Source organism: Pleurodeles waltl, chromosome 8 (genome assembly GCF_031143425.1).
Source record: "Pleurodeles waltl isolate 20211129_DDA chromosome 8, aPleWal1.hap1.20221129, whole genome shotgun sequence".
NCBI classification, from domain to species: domain Eukaryota; kingdom Metazoa; phylum Chordata; class Amphibia; order Caudata; family Salamandridae; genus Pleurodeles; species Pleurodeles waltl.
In genome coordinates, this window is record NC_090447.1 from 696986160 (window position 1) to 697000210 (window position 14051).

Genomic DNA, 14051 nt, shown 5'->3' on the forward strand with positions numbered 1-14051 from the left:
ACACCCTCTAGGCAGCCTTCAACAATTACCACCAATGCCTGAAAGACACAAAAAAGATGCACCCTGGCCAACCTCATCAAAGCCAACTCCAAAGCAAAGAACTCTTCAACATGTCACAGAGTTCTCCAGCCCATCAGCCACCAAAAACAAGAACTCTGTGACTCCCTGGCAGACTTCTTTCATGACAAGATATCCACCATTTACAAAAACTTCAAACCCAACCCACCAACCTCTTCAGCCTCCTCACTCCCAGTGCTGCCAACTCTAATCACCCGCTCACCACAGCCATCATGAAGTCTGTCCACTCTGGTGCACCGATGTGCGCATGTCCCCACCACTTCTTCAGCCTCAGAAGTCAGAAAACCAGCAACAAACTTACCTCCTTCTTCAACACATTCATCAACCTGCCACCTTCCCCTAAGAATGGAAACATGCAGAGGTCAAACTCCTCCTCAAGAAACACTCCGCTGTCCCCAGCTAACTCAAGAACTACCCCCCCTTTCCCGCCAAAGTCCTTGTGAAGGCCATCAATTGACAGCAGAACACCTGTAGTACAACAATCTGCTGGACACCTCCCAATCTGGCTTCTGCGTCAACCGCAGCACCAAAACCTCCCTGATCGCTGCCACGTATGACCTAAGAACCATCCTGGACCAGGGAGAAACAGCGGCCCTGATCCTCCTCGACCTCTCAGCAGCATTTGATACCATATCCCCCCACACACTAAACAGGAGACTTCATCAGATCTGGATCCAAGGAGACATCCTCAAATAGATCACCTCCTTCCTCACAGGAAGAACTCATAGAAATTCCCTACCACTAGTCCCCTCAAAACCTAAGAGCATCGCTTACGGCGTCCCTCAAGACTCATCCCTCAGCTCTACCCTGTTCAACAGCTACATGATTCCCCTGGCCAGTGTCGTCAGAGCCCATAGCCTCAACATCATACCCTACACAGACAACACCCAGCTCATTCTCTCACTTTTAGAAGATCTCTCCATCATTAGAACCAACTTACATGAAGTCCTTGAAGAGCGTTGCCGACTGGATGTAGAACTGCTTAACGCTCAACGTGGACAAAACAGAGGTGCTGTTTTTTTGGGAACAATTCCTCCCCCTGGAGTGAATTCTGATGGCCCTCTGAACTTCGACCCTCATCCACACCAACTGACCCCACCTGCAACCTTTGCATCACCCTGGACAGCAAACTCACCATGAGAAGATCAGTGCAATCTCTTCCGCCTCCTTCCTCACTTTTTGCATGCTCCAAGAAAATTTTCAGATAGCTAGTCAACACCAGGAAAACTGTCACACCAGCCCTAGTCACCAGCCACCTGAACTATGCATGGAATCACTAACCAGCTCCTGAAAAGACTCCAGACCATTCTGAACTCTACCACCAAACTTGTCAACCTTCCTAAACAGACCCACGCCACCCCCACCTCAAGAATCTCCACTGGCTCCCCATCCCCAAGATGCCACTTCAAGCTGCTGATACACGCCTACAATGCCATTCACCACCAAGGACCAACATATATCAACCACCACCTGAACTTCGACCAACTCTCCAGACACCTGTGATCCTCCTCCCTCGCACACACCCCCATGCATCTGCCGAAGCTACAGTGGAGGACGCTCCTCCTACCTCGCCGTCAAGTCCCAGAACTACCTTCCCCTTCTCCCTCAGGGAATTCAGGAAGGGACACAAGACCTGGCTTTTCAACTGATACCACCCTCAGCAGCAAGAACCTAATGTCAGGATACCCTCGCAGGTGATTAGCCACGCTCTACAAATCCTATTTTGATTTGATGCTAAAAGTTGAGAAGACTTTGGTCTCTTATGATTATGGAGATGATCATGCATGATTTGTGTGCTATTAAAACGAGATTTGAGAGTTCCTGGAAGCCCCTGATGGACCATTTTCTGTCACTGTCTGGCTCTGTCTTGTCGACTCACAGTACGGGCATAATGAATGAAATGATGTTCAGAAACTAATTAGAGGGTGGGTGGAGTTAACCAGCAATATCTATGGAATTCAAGTGGTGAATTTTAATGTTAAAGGGGATATGACCAGACTGTATTTCTGCTAGTGGCTAGCGGCAGAGGTGAATTTTTGTTGGTATGGTTAATTGAGAGAAACGTCTTCACCGGGGCTACTAAAAGAACATTCTGTGTTTCAATGTTGTTCACTGTTTGATTATGAAAAATACAATAATTTAAAAATATATATATTTAATCCCTCACCAGTAGGTTCTCCTTTCATGGTGGTGGAGGAAAGGAACTAGGAGCCTGATTTAGAGTTTGGCAGAGGCGTGACTGTCATAGCGGTGACAGATATCCCATCTGGCGAAATATAAATCCCATAGGATATAACAGGATTTATATTTCGACGGAAGAGACGTCCGTCACCATTGTGACGGAGGTACCCCTCCACCAAACTCTAAATCAGGCCTCTAGTCTCTACAAGATGTAGGCATGACGTGTAGTAGAAAACTGACTTTACTAGTCCTGCGGTTTTGCACTTGTCTATGCCAACTTTTAAACGTGGCTATGATTACTTGAGTAGTCCGGCTAATGATCAGTGTACGAAATACAAGATGGCAGAACGTTTAAAATGTTTGTTAACGTGGAACAGTGCATTGGCTTAGATTGCACACTAAGCATATTGAAATCAGTTTTACAGACTACATACAATTTGTGTGTCCACAAGTTAGGTATGTTGTTATGTTAGATGTACTTATAAAGCACACTATCACTTGGGAGGGTCTCCTGGTGCTGAAGTAGGTGCAACACTAGCCTGGTAAGGGCTGGTGATTGGGTCTGTTTGAAGGGCAATGTCTTCAGCTTCCCTTGTCACTCAAGGATTGATCTGCGCTCTGATGTGAAGTATCAGGTCGACAACCACAAATCACATGCTCTGTACAACACCATGTCACCCTCGCCTGTCACCATTAGAGACCACAGAATGCCACCCTGCAGCACTCCAAGTAAATACCTTCTTGAAGCCTTGTTAACACACCAAACAATTTAACACACATTACCCTACACAAGCCCACATTACCATACCACTATACCATAGTTCGAAGTCCACCATAGAACATACTACAGCATTCCAACCATTATCACATGGCACCATACAACACCACAACATTATTTCTCTTAACTACCCTGTTGAACTTCACCATACCGCCTTTCAAACATCTTAAGAAACCTTGTCAAATTACATCACTGTGCCTCACCTAACAGTATATTACACCCTCAAAAGGCACCCTAGGGGACCATTTTACACCTTACCACCTGTCACCACACCATGATAAGCCATATGGGCCTACACCAAATCAGACTATATTACACAACTCCTCATCCAAGGACACTTCACATTCTACATGCTATGATAAACCCCAACATTACACCATAGCAGAATGTACTGTGGTTTCACTGAACAATATCTCACCACACCACTTCAGATCACAGCTAATCTTACAGTGCTCTTTAGTACCCTCCTCCTCATCACTCTGCCATACTCCAAATAATTCATATTGCATCACATCAACGCTACCTAATATAATACTCAAGTGCTTCTCACCATTACACACCCTAACATATGATACATCATTTAAGAATCTTCAACACCATTCATCAGCACACCACATTACACAATGCTGCTTAATAAATTCACACACTACATCAGATTAAACCAAACCACATAATTTTAGTTTGCACCATTGCATATCATACAACACTGCATTACCTGATCACAGTCCAACACCGCTCTACATATTTCAACAAACCAACTTGTTACAGATTTCTAAATTGAACCAAAATTTACCACAACATAACCCACAACACATTTTTATATAACTTAGCACACAATGAAAATTAATATGTTACAACCTAACCAACAAATGTCACAAAACAACATTACTGATGGAAATGTATAGTCCTCAAATCCTCAGAAGACTTGACTGTGAAACACTGTTTAGTATAATCAATTTCATACCAGTAAAATGGTTTAGTTGTTGTTCCCTGCTGACATCTGCAGGTAACAAGTAACTGGTGGCAAGGCCAACCTAGCTTTCTATCCATCTAAGGGTGTTAAATGCAATACGGTTAAATTGTTATTTGCACCACTTAACCCCTTAGCTGCTGGGCCTTTCCCCCCCCAGTGCTGAGCCCTTTTTTGGCTATTTGGGGTAGTTCGCGCTTAGGGCTTCATAACTTTTTGTCCACATAAGCTAACCACGCCAAATTTGCGTCCTTTTTTTCCAACATCCTAGGGATTCTAATGGTACCCAGAGTTGGTGGTTTCCCCTGGAGGAGACAAAGAAAATAGCCAAAATACAGTGAAAATTTTGTTTTTTCCAAAAAAATGGGAAAAAAGGGCTGCCGAAGAAGGCTTGTGGTTTTTTCCCTGAAAATGCCATCAACCAAGGGTTTCTGGTGCTGAAATCACTATCTTCCCACCTTTCAGGAACGGGCAGACTTGAATCAGAAAACCGAATTTTTCAACACAAATTTGGCATTTTACTGGGACATACCCCATTTCTACTATATTTGGTGCTTTCAGCCTCCTTCCAGTTAGTGACAGGAATGGGTGTGAAACCAATGCTGGATCCCGGAATGCTAAACATTTCTGAAAACTAGACAAAATTCTGAATTCAGCAAGGGATCATTTGTGTAGATCCTACAAGGTTTTCCTACAGAAAATAACAGCTGAAATAAAAAAATATTGAAATTGAGCTGAAAACAACAGCCATTTTTCTTTATGTTTTACTCTGTAACTTTTTCCTGCGATGTCAGATTTCTGAAAGCAATATACCGTTTTGTCTGCTGGACTCTTCTGGTTGCGGGGATATAAAGGGCTTGTAGGTTCATCAAGAACCCTAGGTACCCAGAGCCAATAAATAAGCTGCACCCTGCAGTTGGTTTTCATTCTATACTGGGTATACAGCAATTCATTTGCTGAAATATGAAGAGTGAAAAAGAGGTATCAAGAAAACCTTTGCATTTCCAAAATGGGATCAAGATAAGGTTTTGAGGAGCAGTGGTTATTTGCACATCGCTGAATTCCGAGGTGCCCATACTAGCATGTGAATTGCAGGGCATTTCTCAAATAGACGTCTTTTTTACACACTCTCTTATATTTGGAAGGAAAAAATGTAGAGAAAGATAAGGGGCAATAACACTTGTTTTGCTATTCTGTGTTCCCCCAAGTCTCCCGATAAAAATGATACCTCACTTGTGTGGGTAGGCCTAGTGCCCGCGACAGGAAATGCCCCAAAACACAACATGGACACATCCTATTTTTTTTATAGAAAACACAGCTGTTTTTTCCAAAGTGCCTACCTGTAGATTTTGGCCTCTAGCTCAGCCGGCACCTAGGGAAACCTACCAAACCTGTGCATTTCTGAAAACTAGAGACCTAGGGCAATACAAGGAGGGGTGACTCGCGGGGCTCGGACCAGGTTCTGTTACCCACAATCCTTTGCAAACCTCAAAAAGTGGCTAAAAAAACAAGTTTTCCTCACATTTCGGTGACAGAAAGTTCTGGAATCTGAGAGGAGCCACAAATTTTCTTCCACCCGGCGTTCCCCCAAGTCTCCCGATAAAAATGATACCTCACTTGTGTGGGTAGGCCTAGCGCCCGCGACAGGAAACGCCCCAAAGCGCAACGTGGACACATCCAAATTTTTGGAAGAAAACAGAGGTGTTTTTTGAGAAGTGCCTACCTGTAGATTTTGGCCTCTAGCTCAGCCGGCACATAGGGAAACCTACCAAACCTGTGCATTTCTGAAAACTAGAGACCTAGGGGAATCCAAGGAGGGGTGACTTGCGGGGCTCGGACCAGGTTCTGTTACCCAGAATCCTTTGCAAACCTCAAAAAGTGGCCAAAAAAACAAGTTTTCCTCACATTTCGGTGACAGAAAGTTCTGGAATCTGAGAGGAGCCACAAATTTCCTTCCACCCGGCGTTCCCCTAAGTCTCCCGATAAAAATGATACCTCACTTGTGTGGGTAGGCCTAGCGCCCGCGACAGGAAATGCCCCAAAACAGAACGTGGACACATCACATTTTTTCATAGAAAACAGTGCCTACCTGTGGATTTTGGCCTCTAGCTCAGCCGGCACCTGGGGAAACCTAGCAAACCAGCACATTTTTGTAAACTAGAAACCCAGGGGAATCCAAGATGAGGTGACTTGTGGGGCTCGGACCAGGTTCTGTTACCCAGAATCCTTTGCAAACCTCAAAATGTGGCTAAAATACCACGTTTTCCACACATTTCGGTGACAGAAAGTTCTGGAATCTGAGGGGAGCCACAAATTTCCTTCCACCCAGCGTTCCCCCAAGTCTCCCGATAAATATGATACCTCACTTGTGTGGGTAGGCCTAGCGCCCGCGACAGGAAATGCCCCAAAACAGAACGTGGACACATCACATTTTTTCATAGAAAACAGTGCCTACCTGTGGATTTTGGCCTCTAGCTCAGCCGGCACCTGGGGAAACCTAGCAAACCAGCACATTTTTGTAAACTAGAAACCCAGGGGAATCCAAGATGAGGTGACTTGTGGGGCTCGGACCAGGTTCTGTTACCCAGAATCCTTTGCAAACCTCAAAATGTGGCTAAAATACCACGTTTTCCACACATTTCGGTGACAGAAAGTTCTGGAATCTGAGGGGAGCCACAAATTTCCTTCCACCCAGCGTTCCCCCAAGTCTCCCGATAAATATGATACCTCACTTGTGTGGTTAGGCCTGGTGCCTGCGACAGGAATAGATCACACAACGGTCAATGTTGGTCCTTACGTGAGGCAGCTGTTGACCCTGGGGTGATCCATTCCTGACACAGGCACTAGGTGTAGGCACTCAAGTGGGGTAGTGTTTTTATCAGGACAGGTGAGGAGTCACTGGGTGGTAGGAATGTTGTGGATCCCAGCATATTCCTGTAGTTTGTGTGACAGAAATGCGAGAAAAATAGAGTTTTTTCTCAACATTTCAGCTTTGCAGGGTATTCTGGGTAAGAAAACTTTGGGGAATCCACACAAGTCACACCTCTGTGGACTCCCCCGAATGTCTAGTTTCCAGAAATGTTTGGGTTTAGTGTGTTTCTCTATATGGCCGCCGAATCCAGGACCAAAAACACAGGTGCCTGCCTTACAAAACCAGTTTGTTTTGCCATAGACAATTTTGATGTCTCCACAATATGATTTGGGTGGTGGAATTTGGGGCTGAACTAAATTGGTGAGCTCCCAAGAGAGCACTCTCTCTCTGCTTGCCGCCGCATTCACCTGCTCTCTGGGTTGGCCTAACCCACTATTACCCAGTTGCACGAACAGCTTGCGAAGGGACAGCAGGACTGTCCTCATCACCTCCCTCATAATGTACTGGAAGAGGAGTTTTCGAATGGGACTCCTCTGACTGAAAAATCACTCCCAGAGTCTGCGCCATTGTCCTATCCCTCAGATGCTGTCTCAGTATCTGATGTCTCAGTCTCTGATCCTATGTCAGAGCGGTCCTCTATAACCCGAGTGCAGGCAGCAGTCATCCATCAAGATGCCATCTCTGCTATTGGCTAAACTGTTGCTCTAAAACACTAGCCTACGTAGACAGTCACAAAATCGATGGTGTGTGTGAGATACGTGCAACAGTAGAGGCCACCTTACCTGCGCTTCTTCCCTCAATCAGCACGTACTTTCAAGACACTCAAAAAACACCTTGTCACATACCATTCGTCACAGTCTTTAGCACCACCTGCGCCCAGTCCAACAATCATTATTGGTGCTCCCACTCCCTCCTCCTCGGATTCCCTCATTACCACCCAGCAAAAGTGCCCTTCATCTCTCCATAGACTTTACTAATGTACTTAGCTATTTACATAAAATACAGATGTGCTCTTTGCAGTAGGCATATAAACCTTCTGCGCTTCTTTATGGCACTAAAACTGCCACTAGACAAGTCGGACCCTTTTCCCCCCAGGGAAACCACACACATATTGACAAAAGTGATGTATATATGACAGCCAACCACCTGAAACTCAACTCAAGCAAAACCGAAATAATCCTCTTTGGCCCTCACCAAAAAAACCTGGGACCCCCCATGGTGGCCCACCACGCTAGGCCCTGCACCCACCCCCGCCAACTACGCACGCAACCTCAGCATCATCCTAGACTCCTCCCTCTCTATGACCCAACAAATCAACGCTCTTACCTCCTCATGCTTCAACAAACTCCGTATACTGAAAAACATTAAAATGGATCCCCACAGAGACCAGAAAAACTGTCACTCACGCACTCATCAGCAGCAGGCTTGATTACAGAAACGCCCTGTACGCCGGCACCACTCTAAAACTCAAGTGCAAACTACACGCATCCAGAACTCAGCAGCACGACTCATCCTCGACCTCCACCGACACGAACACATCTCTCCACACCTCAAATCCCTCCACTGGCTCCCCATTGACAAAAGGATCACCTTCAAGATCCTCATCCTCACACACAAATCACTCCACAACACAGGCCCTGCCTACCTCAACGAGAGTCACCTTCCACACGAAACGTTCGTTCAGCTGACCTCTCTCTCGCCTCTGACCCCTGCATCAAACACACCACCACCGGGGGCAGATCCTTCTCCTACATTGCACCCAAAACATGGAACGCACTCACAACCCACATTCGCAAGACCCAAAACCTACTTCTTTTCAGGAAGGGCCTCAAAACCTGGCTTTTTGAACAGTGAACCTCAATCAATCAATCAATCAATCACATTTATAAAGCGCGCTACTCACCCATAAGGGTCTCAAGGCGCTGGGGGGGAGGGGGTCAGTGCTCGAAGAGCCAGGTCTTGAGCTGCCTTCTGAAGGGGAGGTGTTCGGGTATGGCGCGAAGGTGACTGGGCAGGGAGTTCCAGGTCTTCGCTGCCAGAAAAGAGAAGGATTTTCCTCCGGCGGTGGTTTTGCGGATGCGGGGAACGGCTGCCAAGGCCTGACCGGTGGAGCGCAGAGTGCGCGGAGGGGTGTAGAAGGAGACGCGGGAGTTGATGAGTTTGGGTCCGAGGTTGTAGAGGGCTTTGTGTGCGTGGGTGAGGAGTCTGAAGGTGATCCTCTTGTTGACCGGGAGCCAGTGGAGTTTTCTCAGGTGTCCGGAGATGTGGTGGTGGCGAGGTATGTCCAGGATGAGTCGTGCTGCGGCGTTCTGGATCCGTTGAAGTTTCCTCTGCAGCTTGGTGGTGATGCCGGCGTACAGAGTGTTCCCGTAGTCCAGGCGGCTGGTGACGAGGGCGTGGGTGACGGTCTTCCTGGTGTCGATGGGGATCCAGCGGAAGATCTTGCGGAGCATGCGGAGGGTGTTGAAGCATGCTGAGGTCACCGAGTTGACCTGTCTGGTCATCGAGAGGGAGGAGTCCAGGATGAAGCCAAGGTTGCGTGCGTGGTTGGTCGGTTGGGGAGTGCTGCCTAGGGCGGGGGGCCACCAGGAGTCGTCCCATGCGGAGGGGGTAGGGCCGAGGATGAGGACCTCCGTTTTATCTGTGTTCAGTTTCAGTCGGCTGTCTGTCATCCAGGTCGCTACTTCCTTCATGCCGTCGTGCAGTCTGGTCCTTGCTGATGTGGGGTTGTTGGTGAGGGATAAGATGAGCTGGGTGTCGTCGGCGTAGGATATGATGTCGAGTCCGTGTTTGCGTGCGATGTTTGCCAGGGGGGTCATGTAGACGTTGAATAGGGTGGGGCTGAGGGAGGATCCTTGGGGTACGCCGCAGATGATCTCCGTGGCTGCGGATCTGAAGGGGGGGAGGCGGACTCTCTGGGTCCTTCCGGAGAGGAAGGAGATGACCCATTCCAGGGCCTTGCCTCCGATGCCGGCGCTGCAGAGGCGGTCTATCAGGGTGCGGTGGCAGACCGTGTCGAAGGCTGCAGAGAGATCCAGGAGAATGAGGGCCACGGTTTCACCCTTGTCGGTCAGGGCTCGGATGTCGTCCGTGGCTGCGATGAGGGCGGTTTCGGTGCTGTGGTTGGCCCTGAATCCGAACTGAGTGGAGTCGAGGGAGTCGGAGGTTTCCAGGGCGGCGGTGAGTTGAGCGTTGACGATTTTCTCAATCACTTTGGCGGGGAACGGTAGGAGGGAGATAGGCCGGAAGTTTTTGAGACCTCCTAGCCCCTTTCCCTCCCCCCCGTCCCCCCCCCCCAGCGCCTTGAGACCCTCACAGGTGAGTAGCGCGCTTTATAAATCTCTTTGATACAGATCTACCTATATATATATATATATATAAATATATATCTACATAGATATATCTATAGATATATCCATGTACCTAGATATATCTATCTACATAGATATATATATATAGATATATACATATATTTTTTTTAGTTGTTGTATGGTTTCCTTGGGGGCCAAAATGGCCCCCAGGGAAACCCTACAACATCTAAAAAAAAAATTGCCCCCACAGGGGGTCACCCTGCCCACGGGCGACCCCCTGTCATTTCATTTTTTTTTTTTTTTTTTATTTTTTTTGAAAAAAAAAAAAATCCCCTGGGGGGGGGGGGGCGCGATCGCGCCCCCCCCCCCCCCCCTCCCCAGGGGGCACCTACCTTTTTATTTTTTTAGGAAAATTATGCCGGGGGGGGGGGGGCGGCCCGTTTTCTGGGGGGGGGCTGCCCCCCAAAAGTGAAATCCCTGGTGTCTAGTGGGGTTTCCTGGCCCCCGATCGCAGCTGTGCTGCGATCGGGGGCCAGGAAACCGTTTCAGAAGGCCTCATAAGAAAGGGGAGAGTCTCCCCTTTCTTACGAGGCCTTTTCAAAATGTTTCCAGACCCCCCCGATCGCAGCTGTGCTGCGATCGGGGGAGCCAGGAAACCTGAAAGTGTTTCCTGGCCCCCGATCGCAGCACAGCTGCGACCGGGGGCCAGGAAACACTTTCAGGAAGGCCTCGTAAGAAAGGGGAGACTCTCCCCTTTCTTACGAGGCCTTCCCGAACGTGAAAAAGGCCGTTTTCCCCATGAAAGCAGGAAGCGGCCGCAAGGCTGCTTCCTGCTTTCATGGGGAAAACACCTTTGCAACGTCAGCGCGCCTCGCGGCGCGCTGACGTCACAAAGGGGCGGGTGGGGGCGGGGGGAGACACAGTAGCTTCCGTGTCTCCCGGGGGGGGGGAAAAAAATAAAAAATAAATCCTCGGGTGCGACGCACCCGAGGATTTATTAATGCCCTTCCTGGTGTCGGCCACTGGTCGTGACCCGCACCAGGGAGGGTGTGTGGGCGTCGGCCAGTGGCCGACGCCCGCATTTAAGAGGTTAAGAAGGACAGAAGTGTGATAGGAGGAGATAAATAAACCTTTTTCAAAACCCAGCGCTACAGATAAAATGATCAAAGGGGTTTAAAGCTTTAGGATTAATTTAGATGCATCTTTAATTGCTTTAATCACACTTTAGTTTGTTGTTGTTTCAGAGTGGTGAAATTTCATTTGCATTTGAATGTTGTCTTTCAACTATTTTACAGCTCTCCATGTATACTAGTCCTCTCAGTGACTCCACATATGTAGAAGACAAACCAACTCAATTGGAGGAGAGCATTTCATGGTTGAGACATTCTATTGCACCCTACTCCAGCAAGTGCCAGGTAACACCATGTACATTTGGAGACTAATGTCACTAATGCTTCATTTAATGCCTTACTTTCCTGGAACATATGCAATACTGTTTTTGTTAAATAATCTTTATTTGATTACATCCACGGTCATGATCAAATATAAACTTTCATAAGTCTTACATTACTGTAGCGTAATTTGTGGGTTACTCTTTCTGAGGTACCATCTCTAACTTGCCATGCACAGCAAAACTACTGGAGAAAAAAGTTATTTTCCCATCTCCATATCGTCTGTTGGATGACTTTCTATAAACTATATCAAATAAATTAATAATTTGTAAATCTGATGGAGACTTCTAGCTGCAGATTCCTTATCTTGGATTATTACCCAGACATCAGATGGGATCTAGGAATTTTCATGCAATACCTCGGCCCGCTGGTAGGTGGCATTGATCACCTCTGCATCGTTGGTGCCAGAGGTGATGTGTAAGGTTGCCTATATTGGTGCCATGTCAGCACACTATCATCGGTTCTTTCTTTCTCTCGTAGGGGATTTCCATGTATAGTCATAAGCACTGAATAGTTCCACGCGCCTGCGGGGACCCTGGAGCACTGATCTGAAATATATTCTTAAGTGCAGATGCCAGCCTTTCTTGAAAAAAGGCCTGTTAAAACCACTTAAGAATAACACTGTGCAGCCTATGTGAACAGCTACCCAGACCAAATTCTTTATTCTTGAGGTTGGAAAGAAAGACAGCTGTAGTGTAAATACACCTTCAAACACACATTTATTCTAGAAATGTAATAAAAAATACATTCTCACACTTTATTTACACCTCCAAATGAGGAAACAATGCAGGGCAGTGTAGCCCATAGGCTGGCATTATACAGAATGTAAATAGAGCTATGCCTTTAAGAAAGTAAAGTCTTCCTGTATCCCATCATGCACAGCAAAAGGCAGTTGCCTCAGTTCTTTTTTCCGGCTCCTTCTGACAGGACCCTGAAGCATTGAGCTCTACCTTACAAAGCCTTTTTTGACAAAAAATTCAATTAAAATCTTTTGATTTTCAATTTCACTCGACGTTTTTCATCTTGAGTGAACATTTGCTAGCCTTTCCTGCCAAATTCTGACAAAAAATTAAAGTTTTTCTGTCTTTAGAATGCCTTCACTTTTTGACAAGTGCCCTAGTTGTGGCAGGAAAAAGGCCAAAACAGACCCACACCAGGTCTGCATTATTTGCCTACCATCAAGTCACAAACCTGATGCCTGTGACATTTGCAAAACTTTCTCCAGAAGAACTCTTCGCGACAGGGAGAAAATTTGGCTTCAGGCAAGAGCGGACAGGAGAAGAAGTGGGCAATCTGGCACGGAGCGAGGAGAAGGTCAGTCTTCTACCAGGGCTCTCCCTGTGTCCTCTGGAGCGGCTGCCAGACCTGCTCACAAACGCCATAGGTCTCCGACGACGTCGAGAGCATCGACATCGAGACCGGGAACGGCGCCAACATGTTCGCCGTCGAGGACCGGCTCACCGTCGAGGAAGAGACATCGCTCGACGTCGACAGCCGTATCGCCGTCGAGACTGCATAGACGCTCGCCGTCAAGAAGGTCTTGGTCCAGGTCGCGTCGACGCGACGAGGACGATCGTCGTTGGTGGACAGTACTCGTCGTCGAAGACGCTCGCCGTCATCTCATCGACGTCGAGGAAGATCACCGTCAAGAGGATCTCTGCGACGAGAGGAGTCAACGCCGAGAGGTACTCGCCGTCATCGTACTTAGACGTCGAGAAGTGTGTCGACATCGAGGAGACATTCAAAGAGGCCTAGGAGGGTTTATTCCACCTCAGATTCCTCGGCTTCTCTCATTCTTCTGCCAACTTCACCTCAGCCGTCTCCTCAGCCGTCACCTCTGCCACAGACACCTGTGGCACCTACAGCTCCTCCTCCGGCTCCTCCCTCAGAGTCCGTCCCGGTGACTCCAGCGGAATCCATAAGATATTCCCGACACTCTTCGAGACACTCTTCTTCCTCTCGACACCATCGTCGACATGAATCAGTGCAAAGATCTTCTCGTTCACGTCATAGACATTCCTCTTCTTCCACAAGGGATTACTCTCCAACCCTATCTGACTCACCGTCTCCGAGAGTTTCTCTCATAGACAACATGAACACCTTCCAAGAGGTTCTAGTGCGCGGTGCTACCAAATTTAAACATCCTTCTGGCGGTACCCGCTCCAACGACCTCGGTGATTTTCGAGACATTACATCAGCGGACATCCTCGAGACCATTGCTACCACTGGTCCCGGGTCTTCTTGAACCGGCAATGGATATATTTTTAACACCGGCCACAGCTAAAACTGCTCCTTCCAGGCTTATAAAGAAGTATCGCCCACCGGAGCAGGACCCTCTATTCCTAAGGTCGGATCCAGTGCCTGACTCGGTGGTCATAGTGGCTGCAAAAAAGTTGCATTCTACATCTCC

The 14051-nt window shown here is 47.6% G+C and overlaps 1 protein-coding gene across 2 annotated transcripts in view; it reads left to right on the forward strand.

Moving 5' to 3' along the window:
- Nucleotides 1-14051, forward strand: part of APOO (apolipoprotein O) — a 769977-nt gene that overhangs the window by 119286 nt on the left and 636640 nt on the right. For both annotated transcript variants that reach the window (XM_069204825.1, XM_069204824.1), the window contains exon 3: nt 11486-11605. In XM_069204825.1, coding sequence (XP_069060926.1) covers nt 11486-11605 — 120 coding nt within the window. The remainder of the gene's footprint in view (nt 1-11485; nt 11606-14051) is intronic.